Source organism: Lampris incognitus, chromosome 13, assembly GCF_029633865.1.
Source record: "Lampris incognitus isolate fLamInc1 chromosome 13, fLamInc1.hap2, whole genome shotgun sequence".
Classification (NCBI taxonomy): domain Eukaryota; kingdom Metazoa; phylum Chordata; class Actinopteri; order Lampriformes; family Lampridae; genus Lampris; species Lampris incognitus.
The window spans coordinates 36,011,690-36,038,393 of record NC_079223.1 but is presented as its reverse complement, the minus strand read 5'-3'; the positions used below and the strand labels follow the sequence as shown (position 1 = coordinate 36,038,393).

General features: G+C 44.0%; 1 protein-coding gene across 1 annotated transcript in view; it reads right to left on the bottom strand.

The window, feature by feature from the left end:
- LOC130122999 (semaphorin-4G-like) overlaps positions 1-25,775 on the bottom strand; it is a 28,766-nt gene extending 2,991 nt beyond the window's left edge. The window contains exons 1-9 of the mRNA XM_056292102.1: positions 25,492-25,775; positions 13,670-13,818; positions 11,858-11,920; positions 11,649-11,747; positions 11,305-11,398; positions 11,112-11,225; positions 10,082-10,236; positions 6,878-7,053; positions 4,457-4,601 (exon numbers count right to left, since the gene is read on the bottom strand). Of these exons, the coding sequence (XP_056148077.1) occupies positions 4,457-4,601; positions 6,878-7,053; positions 10,082-10,236; positions 11,112-11,225; positions 11,305-11,398; positions 11,649-11,747; positions 11,858-11,920; positions 13,670-13,818; positions 25,492-25,651 (1,155 nt within the window). The 5' untranslated portion in view covers positions 25,652-25,775. The remainder of the gene's footprint in view (positions 1-4,456; positions 4,602-6,877; positions 7,054-10,081; positions 10,237-11,111; positions 11,226-11,304; positions 11,399-11,648; positions 11,748-11,857; positions 11,921-13,669; positions 13,819-25,491) is intronic.
- Between the last annotated feature and the right edge of the window lie 929 nt (positions 25,776-26,704).

Here is a 26,704-nt window from a genome sequence, read left to right as displayed (position 1 = left end):
CATTGGGTCATTTGTTATGCTGTATTTTGTGGAGATGTATGGAGAAAGGGATAGGAGTGAGATGAGGGGAAAGAATATGGGGAGGACTTAACCAAACATTCTGCTGGACACAGCAGGAAAATTAAGGGATAGAGGGGAAAATGCAATCGTGGTGAGGAATGAGTAAGGAGGAAATGTGATATTTCACTTAGACTACACTGAGCCTTTGTGAGTTCAGCAGCCAATGTGTGCTGACATCCGAGGGACTTAGCTCCCTCTTCACCTGACTAAGAGAAGAAGTTTCCCACCTCTCTTTGTCCTTTTCAAATGACTTTTCCCAACTCCTATAAGAGGCTTTCACACTCCCAAGCTAAAACGCCTGACCATTTTTCTGCTCCATTTCAAAGTGAACTGCAAAGCTGAAATCAAGCCATATATAGTGCTGAAGTGAAGCCACAGCACACCATGTCTATTCCTGCTAATGATGATATGGCCCTGGCTGCCACACTAAGCCATTGTTGCCAAGCTACAGCCTGGCGTTAATTACCATGATATATGCAGGGTTGAGGGGGTTACTTTATTATTGTATTCCCTTACAATTACAAATTACCTGTTGAAAAATGTATTCAGTAATTCACTCTAAGTATCACAATATTATAGTAATGTAATCTGGTTACTTTTGGATTACCTCAATGCCAAATATGAACATGACTTTTGCTTAAGTGTAAGACAACAAAACAATGGGGACATCAAGTTTCAGGCATCAAAACATGTTGCAAAAAGGCAAACAGGCAATGCAATAGTTTGAGGCTAATGCTAAAGCTAACATTGACCTGGCTGTCAGCGTGGTCAGTGCCGGGATTTCACTGGGAGCAGAGAACCCACTCATCTTATCAGAGCACGAGGTCAGGAGGACACTGAAGTGGATCAACACCAGGGAAGCAGGCAGTCCAGATGGCATCTCCGGGAGGGTCCTCAAGTCCTGCACTATATGTCCTGGCTCCTGTATTCACAACCATCTTCAACCTCTCTTTGGCCCAGTCTGTGGTCCCCATATGCTTCAAATGGTCAATTTTTGTCCCTGTGCCAAATATTACCTCCCCTGCCTGCTTGAATGACTACTGCCCAGTTACCCTCACCTCAGTAGCCATGAAGTGCTTTGAGAGGTTAGTAAACATTACATCTGCTCCTCTCTACCAAGCATCTTAGATCCCCTGCAATTTGCTCAACATCAAGGGAGGGGACTTTGTTAGATTGCTATTTATAGACTTTACCTCAGCATTTAACACTATTGCCCCTTCCAGGCTGGCCAGTAAACTGACTAACCTGGGTCTAAACATCTCTGTGTATACCTGGATCCTGGATGTTCTTACCACCAGGCCTCAGTTGGTCAGGGTAGGTAGACACACCTCCAACCCTCTCATCCTCAGCACTGGGGCCTCCCGTGTGTTGAGCCCTCTGCTGTACTCTTTCCACACACACAACTGCGTGGCCAAACACAGCTCCAGTACCATCATAAAGTTTGCTGACAGCATAGTCGTGGTGGGCCGGATATCTTGAACAATGAGGAGGAGGTGGCAGGCCTGTTGCAGTGGTGCCAGGCCAACCACCTCTCCCTGAATGTCGGATAAACTAAAGAGCTGATCATGAACTATGCCAGGAAGCATCAGAGGTCTTACACCCCACTGGAAATCGGCAGGATTCAAGTGGAGAGGGTGATCAGCTGAAAATACCTTGGTGTGCACATTACTGAGGACTAAACATGGACTACTATTATTGACACTATGGCAGCAAAGATAAGACAGCATCTGTATCACCTCAGACAGCTGAGAAAATGCAGGGTCTCACAGAAAGTCCTACTATCCTTCTACTCTGCTGTAGTGCAGAGCACCCTGACGAGGAGCTTAACCGCCTGGTATGGGAACAGCTTCTCTCAGGGCAGGTTGGCCCTGCAGAGGATTGCGCAACCAGCTGAGCACACTATAGGTACTGCGCTCCCTTCCTGCAGAGCCTATACAACAGGAGGAGCATAAGCAGAGCTAGGAGGATAGTAAAGGGCAACCATCATCCCAGCAATGGATTGTTTGTGCGGCTATCAGAGCCTTGAACAATGAACAATAAACTCTGAAGGAAAATATACCTATAAGTATGCAAATACCTGCTGTCACTTTATTCTCACTGTTCTTTTAACCATGTTTACTTTTTTGCATATTCTGTATATTGCTTTTGTATCTCGGGTTATCAGTGAATATTTTTATCTGGTATATTTTGCTTATAGCTTCGCTTTTTTAAAATTTAATTATTTGTACTTACATTGTGCATTGCCTGGGAGTTTGATGCAATAGCATTTCACTATACATACTTGTATGTATATTTGACAAACAAAACGCTCTTAAATTTCTTGAGGATTAACGACACCCATGCCCACCCTTTATTTTAGGCCTGTCACATGAATTAAATCAACAAATCAGGTGTCCACCTACTGAACTGTCAAAAAGAACATCATAAAAGAAATTCAGGCAGCAGGCCTATGGAGTCCAAATCAAAGTATGGGCTATGTCTATACAATGTCCCACAATGTACCACACAAACACACTATTTGTCCCACAAATGGTTTGTTGGCATCTGGTCACCCTACATGCAAGCCAGAGTAAAAGAAGGTGCCACAGAGACAAATCTGGGCAGCCCGTCAGTAATGTTAAGTGACACTTAACCCTATCCCATTTTGGCTCCCACGACCGCCTACACAGACCCACCTCAATGGAAAAAATTTGCTTTTTTTAAATAAACAATTTCCCTGATTCTCTGGATGCACGCACACAGTGTGGTATTAGTTCAGAATGTACCAGATTTGAAAGGTTCGTGTAAAGGGAAATATACAGTAGGCTAGACAGCTGCCTACATAAAGTACATAGACCTGTTAGAGTAATAGGTCTCTAGAAAACAGACGTGCAAGCAGATATAATGTTTCAGCTAAGTGCTTTACTGGCAAACAAAAGCAACACACAAAACAAATTCACTGAACACAACAATATACTATTGTACAAATCTACAGTGTAGCTTTTTATATTTCTTAACAAAATTATATTATTTGATTTAATGATAAATGTACAATTTTAGGACATAGGCCATGTGCCCCTGGTACCCCGGAGAAACCGTTGCAATGTTCAGGTGATGGAGAAGGGCGAAATACGGAGGCACATTCTGTATCAGTTCAGCAAGGAACACATAATTTCCTTCTAAAATACAGGATGAGCCTGTATTTTAAGGGACGGGTGGCAATATAAACAAGCATGAAACTGTCCAGACCCATGGCACATCCGCTAAGTGTGAAATCGATCGGTTGAACAGTTGCCAAGAAAATAGAAGGACAAACAGACAGATGGAGAGAGACTCCTTCCATTTTAGTTATATTATTATTATTATGAGGAAATTTGAAATGTATATAGTTAATTTATATTTCATTACTTTATTGATCCCCGTGGGGAAAGTCTTCCTCTGCATTTAACCCATCCTAGCTGTGTAGCTAGGAGCAGTGGGCAGCCACCGCGCAGCACCCGAGGACCAACTCCAGTTCGTCTTGCCATGCCTCCGTCAGGGGCACAGACAGGAGTACTAACCCTAACATGTATGCCTTTTTGATGGTGGGGGACACCGGAGCACCCGGAGAAAACCCACGCAGACACGGGAAGAACATGCAAACTCCACACAGAAATGACCTGGGATGACACCCCTCCCCCCGACCCCCCAAGGTTGGACAACCCCAGGGTTCGAACCTAGGACCTTCTTGCTGTGAGGCGACAGCGCTAAACACTGCGCCACCGTGCCGCCCATATTAATATATCAAAGACTAATGAGCGCACGTAAACATCCCTCTTAGGTCGTCCATGAGTGAGTGACCACAATTTGAGACATACGTATAGTCAATGCCACGCCATGGGAAAAACATTCATTTTATATTATTTTTAAAATGTAATCTTGAAAAATAATCTCCATTTTAAAAAAAATGTATTGTTAATCAGATTCTGCCTTTTTTTCTGTAACTGTATTGTAACCCATAACTATATTGGAATACAGGTACAGTTTTTTTGTATCCTGATTACGTAACACCTGTTACTGTATTCCATTACTCCCCAAGCCTGGACATAAACTGGTTGTGTTTTGAGCCTCCGCCATGAAGCTGCCACTCATCCTCCTTAATTGTCTCCCTCCATCTTTCCCCTTCCTCCCTCCCTCCCTCCCTCCCTCAAAGAATCTCTCCATATCTGGTGAGTTTCATTTGCATTTCATTGTAGTATTTTGTGGCGAAAGGTGATGGAGAGGAGAGAAAAGAGAAGTTTAAAGGTTGTTCTTTTGTGCCTCATCTCAAAAGGAACTGACACAGAGTCATATGAGAATTTGAACAGTTACTGCTTTGTGTGTATGTGTGTATGTGTGTGTGTGCGTGTGCGTGTGCGTGTTTATGTCTGTCTCTCACCATTCCCGGCCGGGGGTTGGGGATCTTCCCGGTGTATTCGTTCCATCTGGAGCCAGAGTCCTGACTTTCCATGTAGGAACCCTTGAAGGCCTCCTGGATGTCAGACAGAGCAAATCTACACACTGCAGATGCCTTCACACTCTTCCTAATAACACACACACACACACACACACACACACACACACACACACACACACACACACACACATGCACACACACACACACGCACATGCACACACACACAGTGAGATAGGCCAGAGCACCAGTTACAAACAGCGGTAAACCCATGAGGTTGCCATAGAGACAGCAGCAGAGGTGCAGTAGATCAATCAATGGTTCACCTAGTCGGAAAAAAAGGAGAAGGAACTAAAAGAAAAGAAAAGTGGGAGGAGGGGCGGGGGGTCGGATGAACACAGACATAGACAGAGGTGCGATGCTAATCAGAAGCCATACATCTCTAAGAAGTGTAGGAGTGTGGCAGAGAGAAGTACAGAGGGAATGACAAAATGGTGTAGGCAGAAAAAGAGAAAGTATGGTTGGGAGGGAGAAGCAGGAGAGGTATACACGTGAGAGAAAGAGAGCCGCGCCACAAGGGAACAGACCGCCTTGAAGATCATCTTAATTGTCTGTCATTCCTGGGGGAGTTGGAGCTAATGAAGCGCTCTCCCCACCAAGCAATTTCTCTTTCAAACAACATTATAATTTCTTATGTAATTTATGGTTTGAGATCTTTTATTCTCATATAAGTTTCTGAGCTGTCAGCCACTGACATTGCCTGTCCTGGTGCTCGACACTGATGCCATTAATTTTCCTTTTCCTTCTAGAGGTTGTGCTAATTGCAATTCTGAAATGAATGCAAAAATGAAGTTTGTTTATTATATTACCCAATTAGAGCAATCAAAATATTATTCATATTTGTGCAATGGGATCCTATTACACAGTTATTTGTTATGAGAATTCTTAATGAGGATTGCTCGTAATTGATGGCACCACAAAACGGCATCGTATACAAATTTGAAAAAGAAAAATGCCTTTGAAAGTAGCAACTGTCCCTCACGTAAGCTTTGCACTTTTTCATTTTGTACCTGTCTAAATCTTAATGTTCAATTCAAACCCACCTCCTGCTCAAGGATGAAAAAAACCTATGAAGGTATTTCAGTGGCGAAGCACCCGAGAGCTTGCACAGTGTGATTTACATTCACAGAAGACATTCACACACCTGCATCAATAAATCTGAATTCCCAGACGTTTGCAAATATGCAAGAGCCTGAATGAATGACATGCAAACTTGCAATATATTTTCTCACATTCATTTCCTTAAGCAGTTTTTTTTTCTAAAACACAACTCAGTGATTACTCTCAAATCCTTCAAATAGAGAAATGCATTCACTCCACCTTTTGCCACTATTGTGGCAGCAGAGGAGGTGCAAAAGTTATTTAGCACTTGTCCAAACAGGAAATTACATGAAACATGCATGGGGAAGAAGAGATGGGATCCTTATTTTTGTTTATTTGGCCAGTCAGAGGAGCGCGAATCTTCTCTGTGTCTAACATTTATTGACATGGTTGTGTGAATATTTTCTAAGTTTAACCCCTCATTGTACAAAGTGCCAGGTGCTTGGCACCACAGTCACTGCAGCGATGAGAGAAAAAATGAGAGCATGTGGAGTTCATGATTTTCATCCATCCATCCATCCATTATCCAAGCTGCTTATCCTGCTTTCAGGGTCGCGGGGATGCTGGAGCCTATCCCAGCAGTCATTGGGCAGCAGGCGAGGAGACACCCTGTACAGGCCGCCAATCCATCACAGGGCCGACACATTCACACGTAGGGACAATTTATTATGGCTGATTCACCTGACCTATGTGTCTTTGGACTGTGGGAGGAAACCCACGCAGACACGGGGAAAACATGCAAACTCCACACAGAGGATGACCCGGGATGATCCCAAAGGTTGGACTACCCCGGGGCTCGAACCCAGAACCTTCTTGCTGTGAGGCAACCGCCCTAACTACTGCTCCGCCGTGCCACCCGATTTCATGATTTGTAATGAATCGCAGTTACTGTGTTGGGTTTGAGGTAGATGCAATAATATTTAAGAACAAATTAAATGTGGCAAGCATTTTTTTTCAAAACAAAATAAGGTATATGAATATTTTCTGTGAATGTAAATTCTATTGAGCAGTGTTTTGCTACTAAAATACTTCCATGAAAATCATCCAATTACCATTTTTCGAAACTAGTTGACAAAAAGTGTCTGTCTCTATCTCAGATCCCTTCTCTTTCATCTCATCCCGCCACATTCTCTTTGACTATCTCTGCGTATCGATCGCTGCCTTTCATCTTTGTCTTACTCATCGAAATTTGCATCCCCGAAAAGCCCTTCTGCCAGAGATTCGACATTGCAACCTCCCACTCACCACTCAAGGCCGAAAATGCCGTAGAAGACTGTGTCATGCGGGGTGCGTCCATCAAGGACAAACACGCTGCGCAGCATGTTGAAGCGAAAGTCGTATTCGGGCAGCGAACACATCAGTCTGGCTTTGAGGAAGGACGTCCATCTCTTTTGGAGAGTCAAACGTCCCCCCCTGTCCCCCTGAGGAGGAGAAAGCAGAAACAGGGGAGGAAGGATATCAGCGACTGGAGGTAAGCAAAGTTGCTAACATGGACGATGAAGGTATATAAAATGAACTATGAGCTCAAAGTCACATGTAAGAAGCCTCTCTGACAGTGCAACAGATGGCAAGGGGAGCAATAACGCCGAGTTCAGTAGGGTTATGCTTCCTCTTGGGTAAGAGGTTCTGTTGCAATTTACAAGCTTTTGTGTGTACACACCTGTCTGTGTGTGTGTGTGTGTGTGTGTGTGTGTGTGTGTGTGTGTGTGTGTGTGTGTGTGTGTGTGTGTGTGTGTGTGCGTGCATGCGTCAGTAAGTGACTGTCAAATGTTGTTAGGGAATTTCTTTCCATGCTGAGTGCTTTCCACCATGAAGTATGGAGTATGGTGAAGCCTGCTGGGAGCCCATAAAGACAAACACACACACACATGCACACACACAACCACTGCAGAAACGTTGTGGCAAAAAACAAAAAAAAAACTCAGAAGGACAGACGTATACCAGAGGTCTCACAATGGAAATGCTTGACTCAAGGTAACGATTCATTTGAAAACCTGATGAAAACGTCGCAGCAGAGTTGATACGGTGAGCTTTTCTGTTCAAGCCCAATTCGTTGACATCAGCTTCTCCTCCGGATGTCCTTTTGATACTAGGGTTCTGTTCACCCTTCATGGCAAATACCATTTTTCATGCCATCACAAGATTGTTTTACAAAACCAGAGCAGAAAATGGGTGGCTAGTGGTGAGAAGCGGAGAATACATCTGCAATGTCTGACTGCTGTATATGTCTGCAATACAATATGATGAGGTTGTTGAACAGTAAAACCCTGCTGGACTTGATATTGTCCTTCCTAGGGCAATATTTATTTAGCTGTCATACTGCTTGGCGGAGGATGTGCTGTATCTCTTTATGAAAGTCATTTCTTCCAACTCACTCCGACCTACCCTTATTCCTGCAGCCATACATTAACTGCAGTTACCTTAACCTTTGACCCCTAGCAGGACCGTAGCCAGGACTTTAGAAATACTGAGGTCATGAGCCCCGCTAGGAACATTTTGAAGGCTACAGTATAAATCTATGCATTTTAATGCATTTCGAGAGTAACAATAATCCCTTAGCAAATAATGCCAGTGCCAACACATAACAGATGAAAACTAGACTAGAATCGAACACAAGATAAGTCACAAATATGGCCAATTTTGAAATTATTCTTTTTCTGTTCAGTTTCGTAGGGCATTGAAATCACTTTCGCTGTCAAACAAATTGAGCAGAGGAGCACAACTGCAGCATCTTTCAGGTTTTGCCCTAAATTACCTTCCAAATGTTGCAACACTCATTACTCAAGTTCATCCAAAAAGTAAGCCATAATCTAAAAGTTACACACGGCATGACAGTAAAAAATTAGTGTATAAAATACAGCAGAACAAAGGGAGGAGCTTTAGCTTAATAAAGATATATGACTGTTACAGCCAGGACCCCTGAACCCAAACACAATGTCATCACCCCTGAACCCAACCACAACATAAATATGCAAGATTAAAAAAAAAACTTTAAAAAAATGTAGAATTTATTTAGATAATAAAATGAGTGTAAGTACAGTGTGTGTGTGTGTGTGTGTGTGTGTGTGTGTGTGTGTGCGTGCGTGCGTGCGTGCGTGCGTGCATGTGTATGTGAGTGAAGGTAGGCTAATTGTTTATTCAAAGCCGCTGCCATGCAGTGTAACTTTATTATAATGTATCAGCCTATTTCTTCTCCTGGATCACCACCTTGTCATGGTGGAGAAGCTTGCATGTGCCAATGATCCAAGAGCTATGCCATCCGGAGCTTGGCTCCTGGTAGGGTCGCCCAAGGTGGATAGGTCATGGGGGAGGTTCCACATGAAGAATGATCCCACAAAGACCTCAATGGTGGAACTGGCAGAAGATGTCTCCAGGTCACAACAGCAGTGAAGGCGGATGAAGGCTGCAACAGAGGGTGGTCCCCAATCGTCTTGGTTCTCCATGTCATTGGACTCTGGCCCCCCCCTGCCAAGGACCATGTGGTGGCTGCAGGCACATCAGCCTCTCCACATATAAAACTGTCACGCACAGGCATCCTCCCATTACGTGGCTCCAGAATTGGCCTCTGTGCCCACCTGAGGACCCAGAGGGTCCCAGAGGGAGGACGGCCATATTCGACCCCGAGTGACCACCGATGGTGATGATTAGCCTATTTATTTATTTTTGCCACTGAAAATGTCAGAGCCAAAACTCCTAATTGGTTCTGAGTGCAAAAGTTTGGACGTGTCACATTTTGAAAGCATATAGGTTAATAATTTGTGAGCTCAGATCTTGAACACAGTTGCTGCTTCTGTTCCTGTGGTGCAACTCTTCACGATTTGTTTTGGGTGTGTAGGTCAAATGGAAAACAGTCTATGGAAGGCTGTAGCCAGGCCTATCATTCATAGCATTGACCAATCTTGCTTCAAGAGGTAGGCTATATAACCGGAGGGCCCCTCCTTATTATTGCCATTCTATATTGTTCTTGAATTATCCAAGAGGATTTGTATCATCTATACTACCAATACCATCTTGTAGTAAGTGTTGCATGTATGTAGGTTACAGCCCCCTCGCCCACGGAGTGAATAGAATAACAGGACCGTACTGTACGTGCACAACTCATTACATGTATGTCACATAATGTGACGAGTTCTGCAGCAACATGATGCCAACCTTTGTTCACAACACACCATACAACTAAGTAGTTTTAGTAAATCGTCACTTTAATTCAACATTTTAAGGAATATGTATATTAAGACATTAAAAAAGGAAAAAACACTGAGGACACAACCTCGGTGTCCTCATTTGTAGCTATGGGGCTGACCACTACATCCCTGTTTGCTCTCTGTATCTGTTACCGTAACCTTTCCCTACCGCTTCAGGTTTCACTCAGCCTAAACAAAAGCCACAACACTGGCTGCTCTTTACACAACAAGCATCTCTCCCTGTCTGTCTTTGCTTTCCCCTTACCTTGCAGACCCGTGCCACCCGTGCCACCCTGCTATGGCTGTAGGTTGTTGTCTGCTCTTGGCTCCTCTCTGTGAAGAAGTAGTAGATTTTGTCATCTTCTCCAGTGTTGCTTCCTTTGCTCTCCCTCACCAGGGCTGAGCCAACAAAGTCTGCCTCTGTGTTGGGGGAGGGAAGAAGTGGGGGAGGGGGTACAATCTCATTTACTCTCACATGACTTGAATGAGAGATTGTGTTGCTTTGGCATTAAAAAAATCATGTAATGACAAACATGATGCGAGATAATGTATGGGTATTCATAGGGGAACCCTCTTTTGCATGCTCTGCTCCAGGGAGGACATTGTACAAGTATGGTAATATATGTACATAATATGAATTATATATATATATATATCAACACAGATACAGGAAAAAAAATGTGTTGATATTCCGCTCCGCATTAGTTGAGCACTTATAACACCATTGACGGTTTCGGGGGGGGGGAACGCTATATGTGTATATATATATATATATATATATCAACACAGATACAGGAAAAAAAATGTGTTGATATTCCGCTCCGCATTAGTTGAGCACTTATAACACCATTGACGGTTTCGGGGGGGGGGGACGCTATATGTGTATATATATATATATATATATATATATATATATATATATATAAAATCAGCTGTCAAGATTGACAGCTGATGATTGCTTATGGCATGAAACAGGCTTTTACTGTCTGATAAAGAATTTACTTGAATCACTAGATTATTTTGCTCCTTATTTGTTGAGCACTTTCCCTACCATTGAGTGTTTCTTTTAACAGTTTTATATATATATATATATATATACATAAACCGATTTTCTTCAATCCACAAAAAAAAACAACCCCCGGAGATGGAAGGGATCCAGTGTGTGGCTCTTGGGCAAATGTTTGTCTACATGGGGTCTTGAACCCAATTTCCTTACCACGTGGCCAACCAGCAGACCAAATGGGCCTCTGGGCCACTGTCATCCCTGCAGATCCACAGACAGCCAATAAACTCACCATTCAACCAGCGGGTGGGGGCATCTTCTGTCTTCAGCATGGGAGACGGAGAGTTACGACGGATATCAGGAAAACTCCGAAACTCGTACTGAGAGGCTGTATACATCTGCTGGTCTAAGGGAAAAACGGTCTATCAATGTGTGATGGGTTATTGAGTCAAAAGAAGTGATTACTAACCCTCTGGGGGTCTTACCCACGATGAGGCCAGTATAGCCAGTTGTTGGCCCATAGGGACATTTGTCTTTGCCCTCTTCAGTTTGAGAAGACATTACGAACCTCTCCTCATCCTAGAGAAAATATATCATCAAGTCTGTGCCTGGCCCTTAGTTTGAAAATCACTGGGCAGAAGACTCAAGGAGCGAAAGTATAAGGAAGCCAGAACATGTGCTATTTTCATTGCTAGTCTTAAATGTATGAAGCTGAAACTCTTTTCAATACATGTGCAGTATTAACATATAGTCCACTTCAGTATTCTCCATGAAATCAAGCATAGTGAACTGTATTGAATGGAATGTGATCCATTATACACGGCCTTACTACATATGCGCAGAGCGGTCTGAAGGCATGAGTCCCACACATGTAGAGATGAGATGAATTGAACCTCTGGAGGAAGCGGATGTGATTAAAACACTCCGTCTGGAGGACAGAGAGAGAATATAAAATTACTGTGAGGCGCTGAATATCAATTAACGAGAGTATAAAAAGATAAAAAGAGGACACCGGGGGAACAACAACTTATCCTCTACCTTATTGTCTTTTCCCTTGTTCAGGCATTGCTGTTTTTGCTCTGGGGAGGCCTCCCACTCAATCTAATGCACACCGCACAACAGTGGGAGAAACACAAAGACAGACCGAGAGAATTATTGACTCCTGTACATTTTTTTTTGTTTTTTGGGGAAAAAAAAATCAGTAAGGAGAGCATAACAGTTTTCCTCTGTCACCATACAGTTATCAAAGCTGTGATAATGTGTAACTGTCTTTGAGTTTCATAATTATTTTTTTTTTCCGCCCTTTTTCTCCCAATTGTACTTGGCCAATTACCCCACTCTTCCGAGCCGTCCCAGTCGCCGCTCCACCCCCTCTGCCGAGCCGGAGGGGGGCTGCAGACTACCACATGCCTCCTCCGATCATACATGTGGAGTCGCAGGCCGCTTCTTTTCACCTGACAGTGAGGAGTTTCGCCGGGGGGGGGGGGGGCGTAGTGCGTGGGAGGACCACGCTATTCCCCCCAGTTCTCCCTCACCCCCCCCCAAAAAAAAGAATAAATAGACAGTTGATACTGAGATGAAGTTATTAATATTGCAGTATCTGCTATATCTGCAAGTTAGTAGCACCAAGTTTGCTTCTTCACACTTGCGACCACCTACATTTTTAGCCCACACTTGGCCACTTGGTGAAGGTGTAAAATGCTACGTATGCGTGGTATAATTTTCTTGCACAAAAGTCTGCCCAACAGTAACAATTAAAATGTGCAACTCTCATGATGTAGTCAAAATGTGGTTTTTAAATGATCCTGCCTTCAGATTTTGCCGTTGCTATGCTCAGCTTAGTGTAGCTGAAAATCAACATGTTTTTGACCGTTACATAAGCCGGGGTGTTGACGTAGAGCGCCTTCTTATTTACAGTGGCAGCTAAGTGAACGGTTGTGGGGAAGGGTGGGTCACGCACACGGCATCCGTCACCCCTTGGAGCTACAGCAGCTCTCCAGATACCTTTGTCAGGTTATCATCTGGTGACAAACACGGTGGCATATCAGGTGAAAGAGGGTGTTAAGTTTCAATGGTTATATGGTTATATAAAAGGAGAGTTTGGTTTTCTAGAGAGCAGTCTCCTGAGGTTAAACAGCAATTCATGAATTGAGTCAACAGCATTGAAGACATTTGAAGGAATGCAAACAAGCAACATTGCATCATTTAGTGTGGGAATAGGCTAATAGGGGAAAAAAATCGATGATAATAAAATCCTGCCAGAAAAAAAAAATCAGCTGTCAAATATAATTAATCAACTTTGCCTGAATATGCTGCCTGTGTCTCATCAGCCTAAGACACCGTAACATCATTGCAGAATTGAACTGTGGTGGAAACACAATCATGCAAAAAGCAAACACATCGGGGGCATCCGGGTGGTGTGGCGGTCTATTCTGTTGCCTACCAACACAGGGATCGCCAGTTCGAATCCCCGTGTTACCTCTGGCTTGGGCGGGCATCCCTACAGACACAATTGACCGTGTCTGTGGGTGCAAAGCCAGATGCCAGTATGTGTCCTGGTCGCTGCACTAGGCACCTCCTCTGGTCGGTCGGGGCGCCTGTTTGGGGGGGACTGGGGGGAATAGCGTGATCCTCCCATGCGCTATGCCCCCCTGGCAAAATGGCTCACTGTCAGGTGAAAAGAAGCGGCTGGCGACTCCACATGTATCGGAGGAAACATGTGGTAGTCTGCAGCCCTCCCCGGATCGGCAGAGGGGGGTGGAGCAATGACCGGGATGATGGCTTGGAAGAGTGAGGTAATTGGATGGGTACAATTGGGGAGAAAAAGGGGGGGGACATCAACACACTCACAGTCTGAGCAGCACCAGCTGAGATGTCAGAAGCGTTGAGGGAGAATGCGGCCCCACGGGCCCCGACGTAAAGACGCTCACTGTCAGCCTCTAGCCACAGAGTGCTGTAGTTGACTGCAAAGGATTGGAAATGCTTGCAGCCTTGAAGACCTGTGGGAGAGGAGAGGAAAGAAGAGGAGGAGAAAGTGGGGGCAGAGGGCAAGGAGAGAGGTGTAGGATAGGTTACTAATGAATGTGCCCTTTCATAACCCCCTGACACAGCTTGTGATGCTGTAATGTATTTGTGCAAAATGACTCATACTTTACAAAAACACATCTTCAATAAAACACTCACACACTCCTGCTCCTTAATGTATGCATCAGCAGTGTGGTACCCACTCTAATTAGCACTCTAGTTGAGAAGCTGGCAAATAGTAGAGACGACAACAAGCACACAGCGGGAGCTACAATAACGATGGCAATTCAGTCTAACCTTCTCCACACACAAAACAAAACAAAACAAACAAAGGCTTGGTGTGATACCGGGAGATGACATAGACACATAGACGAAGTGAAGAATTACAATATTACCGCTATACAATATCATCTCATTTAAACAGCGAAACGTGTGTGACACTCTGGATTATGGCTCGACAATGTATGTGGTTGCTCATGTTTTGTTTTTGTTTTGTTTTTGTGAACCTGAGAAAGATTTTCTGGCATGCAAATTGTTTTCCGGCAATGCCCTGCTTCTCATTCATAAACTGTGCCGATTCACACACGGGCATTTAGTGAATTAGGACAAACACACCCTTCTACCAGTGGCATATAAGCATTTCAATCACAGCAGGCAGAGGAGCAAAGCACCTTACTTAGGGTATCTTAAACCTGCCTCTTTCATCCTCTGGCTGTTGCACGCCCAGTGTGTTAATGTTTGAAAACACAATTCTTTCAATTTCGATAGATACAAATTTTATTTCATTCTATAAATGATGAACTGTTTATGTCACTGTGTCTTAAGATTGTTTATCTGCTGACTTTCTCCTGACTCAGCCAAATGCTTGGACCAGTAATGAAATAACACCAACACAATGGACAAAATAGGCAAAAAAGAGTTATGCTTATCCTGCCTGGCCCTGCTGTGTCAGAACAGGATAATGAAAAGGCACAGCTCTACATCAGATTTCAGAAGCACAATTCTCGAAAGTCGGAGGGGATTTCTTTCCTTGGAGGCCATAACATCACAGTGTGTATACAGTATGTCCCTGTCCACTTTTCCAGGCTATATTGGGATGCAGTTGTTTGACAGTGCTATGTACAAATGAGGTTCACTAACACAAACACTGAGCAAACCAACTGTGCAGTGTGTGCATACACATGTACTCATAAAACACCTCTCGACTTTATGTCTGTAAGTGCACAGTTATAATATGCAAAATGGTCATGCAAGTTTTAATACATCTTATGTATTCATATTCCAGTTAGCTTTTATAGATCTTATAGATACAGCACTAACCCAGCCACTGAGGATGCACAAGCCAGTGTATTCTTAGTGCCAGTCCCAAGCCCAGATAAATGGGGAGGGTTGTGTCAGGAAGGGCATCTGGTGTAAAACCTTGGCCAAATCAAATATGTGGATCATAAATCAGATTTCCATACCAGATCAGTTAAGGCCCGGGTTACTAATGACCACAACCAGTACTGTTAGCCAGCAGGGTGCCGGTGGAAAATATGCTACTGTTGGGCAAAAGAGAAGTTGAGAGGGAAGGCATGTCCAGAGGCAGCGGGAGAGGAGGAAGAGTAGGAGTGTGGAGGTGAGAGTTGGAACTTTGAATGTTGGCAATATGACTGGTAAAAAGGAGAGAGCTGGCTGATATGATGGAGAGAAGGAAGGTAAGATATACTGTTAGTGCAAGCGACCAGGTGGAAGGGGAGTAAGGCCAGGAGCATCGGCGATGGGTTCAAACTCTTCTACCATGGTGCAGATGAAAAGAGAAATGGGGTAGGGTAATTCTGAAGGAGGACTATGTCAAGAGTATGCTGGAGGTGAAGAAAGTGTCATACAGAGTGATGAGTATGAAGCTGGAAATTGCAGGCGTGATGATGAATGTTATCAGCACATATGTCCCCTGCAAGTTGGGTGTGAGATGGAAGACAAAGTAATATTCTGGAGTGAGTTGGATGAAGTGGTGGAAAGTGTACACAAGATTGGTAAATGGAGTGGACTTCAATGGGCATGTTGGTGAAGGGCACAGAGGTGAAAAGGAAGTGATGGGCAGGTATGGAATGAACAAGAGGATTTTGTAAGGACAGATGGTGATGGATTTCGTGAAAAGGATAGAAATGGCTGTGGTGAATACATATCTCATGAAGCGGGAGGAACACAGGGTGACATATAAGAGTGGAGGAAAGTACACACAGGTAGAATATATCTTATGCAGGAGGCATGATCTGAAAGCGACTGGAGACTGCAAGGTGGTGACAGGGGAGAAAGTAGCTAGGCAGCATCAGATGGTGGTCTGTAGGATGACTTTGGAGAGCAAGAAGAGGAAGCGAGTGAAGGCAAAGCCAATGACTGATTGGTGGAAGCTGAAGAAGGAAGACTGTTGTGTGGAGTTCAGGGAGGTGTTAAGACAGTGAAGAGTTGCTGGATGGCTGGGCAACCACTGCAGAAATAGTGAGGGGGACAGCTAGGAAGGTACTTGGTGTGTCATCTGGACAGAGGAAGGAAGACAAAGAGACTTGATAGTGGGATGAGGAAGTATAGCAAAGTATACAGAGGAATAGGATGGCAAAGCAGAAGTGGGACAGTCAGAGAGATGAAGAAAGTAGATAGGAATTCAAGGAGATGTGGCGTAAAGTGAAGAGAGAGGTGATGAAGGCAAAGGAAAAGGCATATGGTGAGTTGTATGAGAGGTTGGACACTAAGGAAGGAGAAAAAGACTTGTACCGATTCACTAGACAGGGGGAGTGAGCTGGGAAGGATGTGCAGCAGTTTAGGGCGATGAAGGATAGAGATGGAAATGATGGTCTGGCTGACCTCTTTCATCACTGCCAGCTGTTTCTGGCTTTCCACCTTTGTGAGATTAAGCTTCGTGAGATCGATAACTGCTGTTTATTCTCTTACTCTCTCTTCTCTATATTTTGCCCTAACCTCTTCGTTTGTCCTACTGATTTCGCTATGTTCACTTATCACTAGATTCTCAAGTTTTCTTTCTCAAACAACTCTTGTGTTAGTGGGCAGCCTTTCATTCCTAGTCTTTTTATGAGCTTCGAGCTTAGCCTAGCTTAGCAGTTAGCTTTATTACATTTGCAGTCAAAGTAGCCTCGTTAAAATGATGGTGTGGTGACTGTTCCGCAATCAAAGATAGGTTGTCTCTACTAGAAAGACGTGTCCGTGAGTTAGAGCAGTTTCTTTCGGCTAGGATTATGTTAGACGTGACGGGCAGTCCAGATAGCCTTAGCCTGACAGCAGACCTGGTATTGTTAGCACTAGCTCAGCCTTGTCAGCAGATGTGGCAGAGTTTGTCTCTGTTTGCTGGCATATGGAAAGGCTCACAAGAGCAAGCCATCGGTCGTGTGGCCTGGTCTGCAGTCACCACTCCCGACTGCAAACCAGTTTTTGCCCCTCACCAGCCCTGTTGGTAGTCCTACCAGCCAGCGTACCTGTTCATTCCTGTCAACAGAGTAAAGCAACGCACGCTAGTGACAAAAGACTCCATTACCCGCAATATCAGATTAGCTGTGCCAACCATGGTTCACTGTTTACCCGAGGCCAGAGTCCCCGACATAGAGGGCAATCTTAGGGTGCTGGCATCACAAAGGGAGAATCAGGGAACCCAGACACACTGCACCACTACTTTCAGCAACATTGTTATTCATGTCAGCACCAATAATGCTAGGCTGAAGCAATCAGAGATCACAAAAGCCAACCTTGTCAGGACGCTTGAGTTGGCCAGAAAGATGTTAATAAACATAACCCCAGATTTCTCTTTGACACTATATCTAAACTTACTAAAAAGCAGCCATTTATTAGCTGCTCACCATTCATGGCCCATGAGTTTCTAGACTTTATCTGCAATAAAGTTGATGAGCTCATAAACAAAATTAGTTCTTCAACTCCAGCTACTCCTGCAGATCCTGTCTTACCAAATTCATATCCACACAATGATTCATTGATAGCCTGTTATTACAGCTTTTGTGACTATCTCTCTTGATCCTTTGATTAAGCTTGTGTCAGCTTCTAAACCAACTACTTGCCTACTTGACCCTTTATCAGCAAAACTTTTTAGTCTGGCCTTTCCTGGAACCTACAATGCTAGACATTGTTAATTTATCACTTACTACTGGCACTGTTCCCAGCAGTTTTAAGACAGCTGTGGTCAAACCACTACTTAAGAAACACACCTCGATCCAAGGTCTCTTGATAACTATCGACCAATCTCTAATCTTTCATTCTTTTCTGAAGTACTAGAGAGAGTTGTGTATCAACAACTTTCAACCCATATAGAGGAAAACTATCTATATGAACCTTTTCAATCAGCTTTCAGGGCCTGTCACTCCACTGAAATGGCTCTGACCAGACTGGTGAATGATCTTCGACAAGCCTTTGACACCATTGATCATTGTATACTATTAGACAGAATAAATTGTAATTTTGGCGTCTCTGGCTTAGCTCTCTCTTGGCTTAAGTCCTACTACAGTCCTTAAGTCCTACTACAATATCACATCAAAGTTCGCTCATGTTAAATATGGTGTACCTCAGGGCTCGGTTCTTGGCCCTCTACTTTTTTCTCTTTATATTTCACCTCTTGGCCAAATTATATGCAGTCATCAAATAAATTTCCATTGCTATGCACATGATACTCAGCTGTGTGTACCTATAACGGCTGATGATCGTATTCAAATTACTAATTTAGAGGCTTGCTTGGGTGCTGTGAAAAAATTGGACGCCACTAAATTTACTGCTTTTAAATTCAGATAAAACTGAGATGCTGGTCATTAGCTCTGCTAGACACAGACACTAATTTGATCAAGTAACAACAATCGACAATTCTGTGATTTCACAAAGTGTGGCTGCCAAAAATTTTGGTGTTATGTTTGAGTCCAGCCTTTCCTTTGATAAGCACATTAAAGAAATCATCGAGAATGCCTTTTTTTCACTTACATAACATAGCTAAAATTCAGGCAAATGCAGAGACTCTAATACATGCATTTGTTTCATCCAGACTTGATTACTGTAATGTTCTGTTTTCAGGTCTGCCACATGCTGGTACTAAAGTATCCAGATGGCTCAAAATGCTGCAGCTAGAATACTAACTATAACTAGAAAATTTGACCATATTACACCAACACTTGCTTCACTTCATTGGCTTCCTATCAATGTTAGATCAGACTTCAAGGTGTTTCTGCTAACTTATAAAATCTTAAATGGGCTTGCCCCATCATACCTGTCTGATCCCCTTAAACCATACATTTCATCTCAAGCTCTCCACTCTCAAAATACAGGGCTCCTGTGTGTATCCAAAGTTAAAAAGAAGTTGTGACAAGGCCTTTTCCTATCGGGCCCCATTCTTGTGGAATAACCTGCCTGCTGCAGTCAGACAATCAGAATCTGTTGAGTTCTTTAAATCTAAACTTAAAATTCATCTTTTTGCCTTAGCCTACAATTAGTTGCCTTTAAATCGAGTATTTCACAACCTGTACTGCATGGCGGGTCAGTTTCTGCCTCAGTGAATTTACTAAGCATTGTTCTGCTGATGAGATTATATAGAGTGTAGATTATTGGCTATTGCAAACTGTTCTCTTCTCTCACGTGTCTTTTCTCTCTCTCTGAATGATGTCTTCTCCTTTCTTTTCCCCAGTATATGTGAATAGTGTGATGTGAGTCTCCCCTATGTGCACGTGTAGTTTGCCTTCCTCCCAGGTCTTCATGGTGACAGTGGTCACCACTGGGACAGTCCTTGGCATCCTCCTTATCTAATTTTTTTTAATATATCTTATGAATCCATATCCTGTTTCAATGTTATATCCTTCTCTCAATCTGATGTGTGACTAATGTGTTTTCTTGTCTCTTCTCCCGTGTATGTGAATGGTGTGATGTGAGTCTCCCCTGTGTGTGTGTGTAGTCTGTCCTTCTGTCATGGGTCTACATGGTGATGGTGGTCGCATGGCTCAGGTCCTAGACTGTTCCGGTGGCATCTGGACACTGCTTGACATGCTCCTCATCGTAATTCTTCATATATCTTATAATTCCATTATAATTCTGTTATCCTCTTTCAATGTTGTATTCTGTAAATTCTGTACACACAACATTCATTGCACATCTGTCCATCTTGGGAGAGAGATCCCTTCTCTGTTGCTATCCCTGAGCTTTCCTCCTATTTTTTCTCCCTGTTAAAGGTTTTTTTTAGGGAGCTGTACCTTATCCGATGCAAGGACAGGATGTTGTGTGTGCTGTAAAGCCCACTGAGGCAAATTTGTAATTTGTGATAAAGGGCTATACAAATAAATTTAACTTGACTTAAAATGTGCTGACAAGCGAGGAGAGTGTGTTGAGAAGGTGGAAGGAGTACTTTAGGAGAGAAGGAGAGAGAGGGTGGGATGATGTGGGGATAGTGAATCAGGAAGTGCAGTAGATTCGCAAGGAGGAAGTGAGGGCAGCTATGAAGAGGATGAAGAGTGCAAAGACGGTTGATCCAGATGACATATTTGTACTGATTTTCAAGAATAAGGGTGATGTCCAGAGCTGTAGTAACTGTAGAGGTATAAAGTTAATCAGCCACAGCATGAAGATTTGGAAAAGAGTAATAGAAGCTAGGTTAAGATGATAAGCAATGATTAGCAAGCAGCAGTATGGTGTCATGCCATGAAAGAGCACTGCAGATGTGATGTTTGCTTTGAGAATCTTGATGGAGAAGTAAAGAGGTCAGAAAGAGTTACATTGTGTCTTTGTGGATGTAGAGAAAGCATATGACAGGCTGCCTAGAGAGGAGGTGTGGTATTGTATGAGGAAGTTGGGAGTGGCAGAGAAGTATGTAAGAGTGGTGAAGGATATGTATGAGAGCAGTGTGACAATGGTGAGGTGTGTGGTAGGAATGACAGATGGGTTCATGTTGGAGGTGGGATTACATCAAGGATCGGCTCTGAGCCCTTTCTTGTTTGCAATGGCGACGGACGTTGATGGACAAGATCAGGCAGGAGTCTCTGTGAACTATGATGTTCGTGGATGACATTGGGATCTGCAGTGAGAGTAGGGGGCAGGTTGAGGAGAGCCTGGAGAGGTGGAGGTATGCACTGGAGAGAAGAGGAATAAAAGTCAGTAGGAGCAAGATGGAATACATATGCGAGAGGGAGGACAGCGGAATGGTGAGGATGCAAGGAGTAGAGGTGGTGAAGGTGGATGAGTTTAAATACTTGGGATCAACTATTCAAAGTAATGGGGAGTGCAGTAGAGAGGTGAAGAAGAGAGTGCAGGCAGGGTGGAGTGGGTGGAGAAACGTGTCAGGAGTGATTTGCGACAGAACAGTACTAGCAAGAGTTAAAGCGAAGGTTTACAAGATAGTTGTGAGACCAGCTATGTTATATGGTTTGGAGACAGTGGCACTGACGAAAAGACAAGAGGGGGAGCTGGAGGTGGCAGAGATGAAGATGCTAAGATTTTCATTGGGACTGATGACGAAGGACAAGATTAGGAACGAGTATATGAGAGGGACAGCTCAGGTTGAACGGTTTGGAGACAAAACAAGAGAGGCAAGACTGAGATGGTTTGGACATGTGTAGAGGAGAGATGCTGGGTATATTGGGGGAAGGATGCTGAATATGGAGCTGCCAGGGAAGAGGAAAAGAGGAAGGCGAAAAAGGAGGTTTATGGATGTGGTGAGGCAGGACATGCAGGTGGCAGGCATGACAGAAGAAGATGCAGAGGACAGTAAGAGATGCAAATGGATGATCCGCTGTGGTGACCCCTAAAGGGAGCAGCCAAAAGTAGAAGTTGTAGTCGTAGTAATAGCTATAGATACAGCACTGCAACAGCACTGTAGTCAATACAAGCAAACACAAACATGCGCGCACACACACACACACACACACACACACACACACACACACACACACACACACACACACACACACACACACACACACACACAGCATGTGGTATGGGGAAAGGATACTCTGCCTCAAGGCATAGGGAAAAGCAACTCTTTTAACAGATAAAACAGTCTTACCATAGTCATAACAATGGCAACACAAGAAAAATGATGATGTGAACAATACTGTTAACAGTTGAAACTCCAGTATTACTACAAGGCTGTTACTTTGATGCTGGCTAAGAATAACTGGCCAGCCTAGTACTGATCAGAGCTTTGACAGCAATTAGCCAGTGAAAGAGAAGACCTAAAATTGAACTACATACTTTTGATGCCTATGGACGAGTGCAGAAGCTCATCATGCCAGCAACAGCGCTGAGCTTTCTTTTCCCTCAGACAATCCACTCCTTTAGCAAGTTTGAATCTTCCCGACTACGGCAATGATTATCAAGTGAGCTGTCATTAAAATTCCTATCTGCTACTGTGAAATCCCATCCGCTTCACTTATTTCATCAGCATTTGCCAATTCCTGTCCCATACTCCCCCTAAGCAGGAGGTAGTGTGGTCTTAGCTGACCTCCATATGGGTTTTTCTGAGGACACCGGAATAACTATCCTCTCTGAGCACTCCGGCCCAGTCAAACCCTCAGTATGGCTGAAAAAAGAAAAAAAAGAACACGAGTGGAGACAATACCTGCAGTTTCCAGATGGTGACCACACGGTGTAATCCTACCATTAAATCAGACAATAACCCACACTGCAGGTGAGAAATCGACAAGTGGAGCCCAGTACTGCCCAACAATACTTGACAACCACCTTCAGGCACAGACTAGAAACGAGGAAAGTCGATAGGGGAGGATCGAGTGACACAGCAGTAAAGATTTAACCGGAGGCTCGAGTTCCTTCGGGGCCGTGATCTTGGTAGGATGATGAAATAACATTGGAGCTCATGAATCTGAAAGCACATTGAAGCCCTCACCTACTAAATTATACTGTAGGTTCCACCGCCTGGAAGGAAAGGCACATTCTCGAAATTCATTATGGAGAAAGACACAGAAAAAGAAAGGAAGGAAGACAGACAGAAAGACTAACAGACAGAGAGATACATATTTGAAAGAGAAAGAGAAAGAGAGAGAAAGAGAAACCTTGGGGATTTTATTGACTGAGCATTAGGATCTCTTGTGACCAGGACAGTAAATAGTGTTCAAGTACACACACACATGCACACATGGCACCTAAAACCTCAGGGCCACGAGACTTAGCTCTACACACAAGCACTTCAACACCAAGGCTGTTTGCAGTTCGCAGCAGTCTGATGTAAATGCGGTCTACCAGATGGACCTGAATCAATAAGAAAGTTGTGGAAAAAAGAAGTGACGCATTAGAACGAGTTCGGTAACTGCAGGTAGCTTTGCAATGACGTTTTTTCACCTTACAGATGTGTGTGAATGCTAAAGCCTTTTAAATCGTTCACTTTCCTATTGGTCTCTGCCTATTTTATAACCTCTTCCCCCTCATTCTGTCAGTTTTTACCTTCTTCTTCTTGACTCCTCAGAACTGAGATCTGGAACTCTTCAAATTTTTACCCTAAACAAACCCCGCTGTTTTTTTCCCCCCACCATGTGTACGGTGTCAGTTTGAGGCACTGCACATTATTCACAAGGAATGAAAACTGGTGTGTGTGTGTGTTTGTGTGTGCATGTGTATATTTAAGTGTATGAGCATACAGTAGGTGCACCTATGCCTCTGTGTGTGTGTGTGTGTGCGTGCCCGCGTGCATCCTTGCATGTGCCCTCATGCATGTATGTGTTATGCAACCACCCCATGCGGGTATGAAGGCTCTGCCTCAGATCGCTAAAGAACGCAGAGTTTAAAGGGATTAGCAAGAAGGCTGAATATTGTTCTCCTTAGGAAAAGAAACAAAGCAGAAAGGTAAAACAAAGTTTAGGAAATTTTGATGAAGATAATGAAAAAAAAAAAAAACAATAACTGTCAAAAACTAATGAGTGAAAAACATCTGAGCAGAGGAGAGAGAGCAGGACTATTCAGGGTGAAAAATTGGAGGTTTGAGCAGGTGGGGAGGAAAAAGATGCATCAGCGGTGAGTGATGGTGATGTGGGAGGACCTGTGGGTAGATATTTGGACCGAGTTTTGATTTAGAGAACTTCAGATACGGACAGAGAGGGGGGTGATAAGAGTGAGAGAAGAGACAGAAAAGATGATGTATACGATGGACCAGAGGAGGCATGGTAGTGATTTACTGGTAAGGAGACGGCTCTGCTTAGAGGCGGAGATGGGAAGAGGAAGACTATTGGATTTCACCTATGACCTCATGAGGGAGTGGAGAACCATTGCTAGATGTGAGCAGAAGTCATGGACCGCAGAAGTGGTTACACATCTATTCACACAGCAGTAACAACGGCAACCAATGGCAGACTAATCAGTGAGCGGGAGAAAAGAGCCACCGCACAAAAATTACAGCCACAGATTTGCCACATATGCAAATACACACAGATACACACATACACACACACACATTCACTACTCCATATACACATATTTAAATTTACTACCTGTACTTATACAAATTGGTAGACACACTCACATGTGCAAACATGTTCAAAGGTAAAAACACATTACACCACAACCATCCACCGTGCTTAATAGTTGTCATGGTTACAGTGTATCATTACTACTTGCAACGTAGGGTTTGCCTCAGCAGTCACTTTGCCTCTTTCTTTACCACCGCACTTGTCAGACTAGATGCCAGGCTTCGGTCAAGGGGCCAAATGGACAATAATCCACCATTCAATAAAAACATCAACATGGACAAGGAGCAGGCAGGGGTAGGAGACCACAGAAACAGGTGTGGTTGTGTGCACGCGTGTGTGTCCGTGTGTGTTGCTTGTGCACGCCCACGTGCACAAATTTGTTTTGTTCCAAAAATATGAGTCTCAAAGTACCAATCAAGTAGCAGATCGAGAGAAAAGAGGGAGATGTTGAAAGAGTGTGACACAGAAAAAAAAGACGACAGACCAAAATAAAGGGAAATATTGACAATGAAGGAGAGCAGGGGTGAGAGAGAGAGAGACAGAGAGAGAGAGAGAGAGAGAGAGAGAGAGAGAGAGAGAGAGAGAGAGAGAGAGAGAGAGAGAGAGAGAGAGAGAGAGAGAGAGAGAGACAGAGACAGAGACAGAGAGACAGAGAGAGACAGAGAGAGACAGAGAAAGAATAATACAAAGGCGACAGATCAAAATGAAAGAAAGGTGAATAGGGAGAGAAAGAGAGCGAGGGAGAGAGAGAGAGAGAGAGAGAGAGAGAGAGAGAGAGAGAGAGAGAGAGAGAGAGAGAGAGAGAGAGAGAGAGAGATGGAGAGAGTGAGCCAGAAAAACAAAGACAGACAGACCAAAGTGAAACAGAAGGGTTAACAATGACAGAGAGTAAGAGATAGTAAAACAAAGACAACAGACCAAAATGAAAGAGAAGGGGGGGGAGAGAGAGAGCGAGAGAGAGAGAGACAAACAGAAAGAGAGACAGACAGAGAGACAGACAGACAGAGAGCGAGAGAGAGAGAGAGAGAGAGAGAGAGAGAGAGAGAGAGAGAGAGAGAGAGAGAGAGAGAGAGAGAGAGAGAAAAGGGGTCTTGCAATATCAAAAGAGAAAGAATATAATAATAATTTCAAGCCAAAATGGTATATACACCAAAACCCTTTTAAAATTAAACCCTTTCCTGTGCATGCACATTTCCTCCTTACCACTAGAGGCTACAGTGATGCGGGGGGTGACGTCTGGCTCCAGGGCCGGTCTGAAAGGGTACCCGGTCACCACATACCCACAGCAGCTCAGCAGCAGGAGCCGCAGCATGGCCGTCACAACGGAGGATCGAGCCTCCTGCATAGCTGTAGAGCGTCTCATGGGTCACACCCGACTGTTGTACGAACGCATCTAAATATTCACACAAACATATTCACCCACACACCCACACACACACACACACACACACACACACACAAGCATCCACACACACCCACCCACTCAATCCGACAAATACACAGTGGCAGACAGGCAGCCTTGTCTCTTCCAGTGTAGCACAAGTGTCTGAAGGTCGCTGCTGTCTGCGGAGAAAACAGAAACACACACACACACACACACACACACACACACACACACACGCACGCACGCATGCACACACAAACAAAAAACCAATAATGTTAGCGCTGGCTATGCAAGAACCACACATGCTCTCCATACACATAAGATGATGGAGCAGTATGCAAGACAGTGCGGGCATTATTATTCAAGATGCAACATTTTCACAGAACTTACGTCCCACCCGACGGGGTCAGAGGGGATACGAGGAGAGAGAGAATATAAAATACGCAAGTTGAGTGGCGTGGCTCGAACACAAGGGATTAGCTGATCTGCAGGATACCGCAAGGATGATGACATACACATGAAAGATATACAAACTGTATGTCTTTTACAAAAGATGGAAGGTTTTTCGGAAATCACAGAGTGACACCCCACCCCCACCCCGCCGCCGCCCCCCAAACTGGCAAACTAACCCCGTATCCCTCTCACTGTTTGAGCAGCGGCTGCAAAGCATAAATTACATCAACAAACATATCAGTAACCAAACAATAGCCGTCGAGCAGAGCTATGTGTCAATATCATAAGCAAACACCTAAGGTTCGGATAAGGCCAGTCCACAATACACATCCACAAGGTGTGAAACTAGTCCCCACAGCGGAGAGGGGAGTCCATGTACCTGAGAGGAATTAAATCCATGGGGGGGGGGGGGCTGTAAAATACGATATTTCTAAGATGTATGTTGGTGTGAATGCTAATGTTCTTCCAGGAAGAGAAGCTTCATTTGAGGGAGTGAATAGACAGCAAGAGAGCTGGAGAGAAATTTGGGAGACAGTAAGGGAGACTTGACATGGAGTCAGAGAGAGAGAGAGAGAGAGA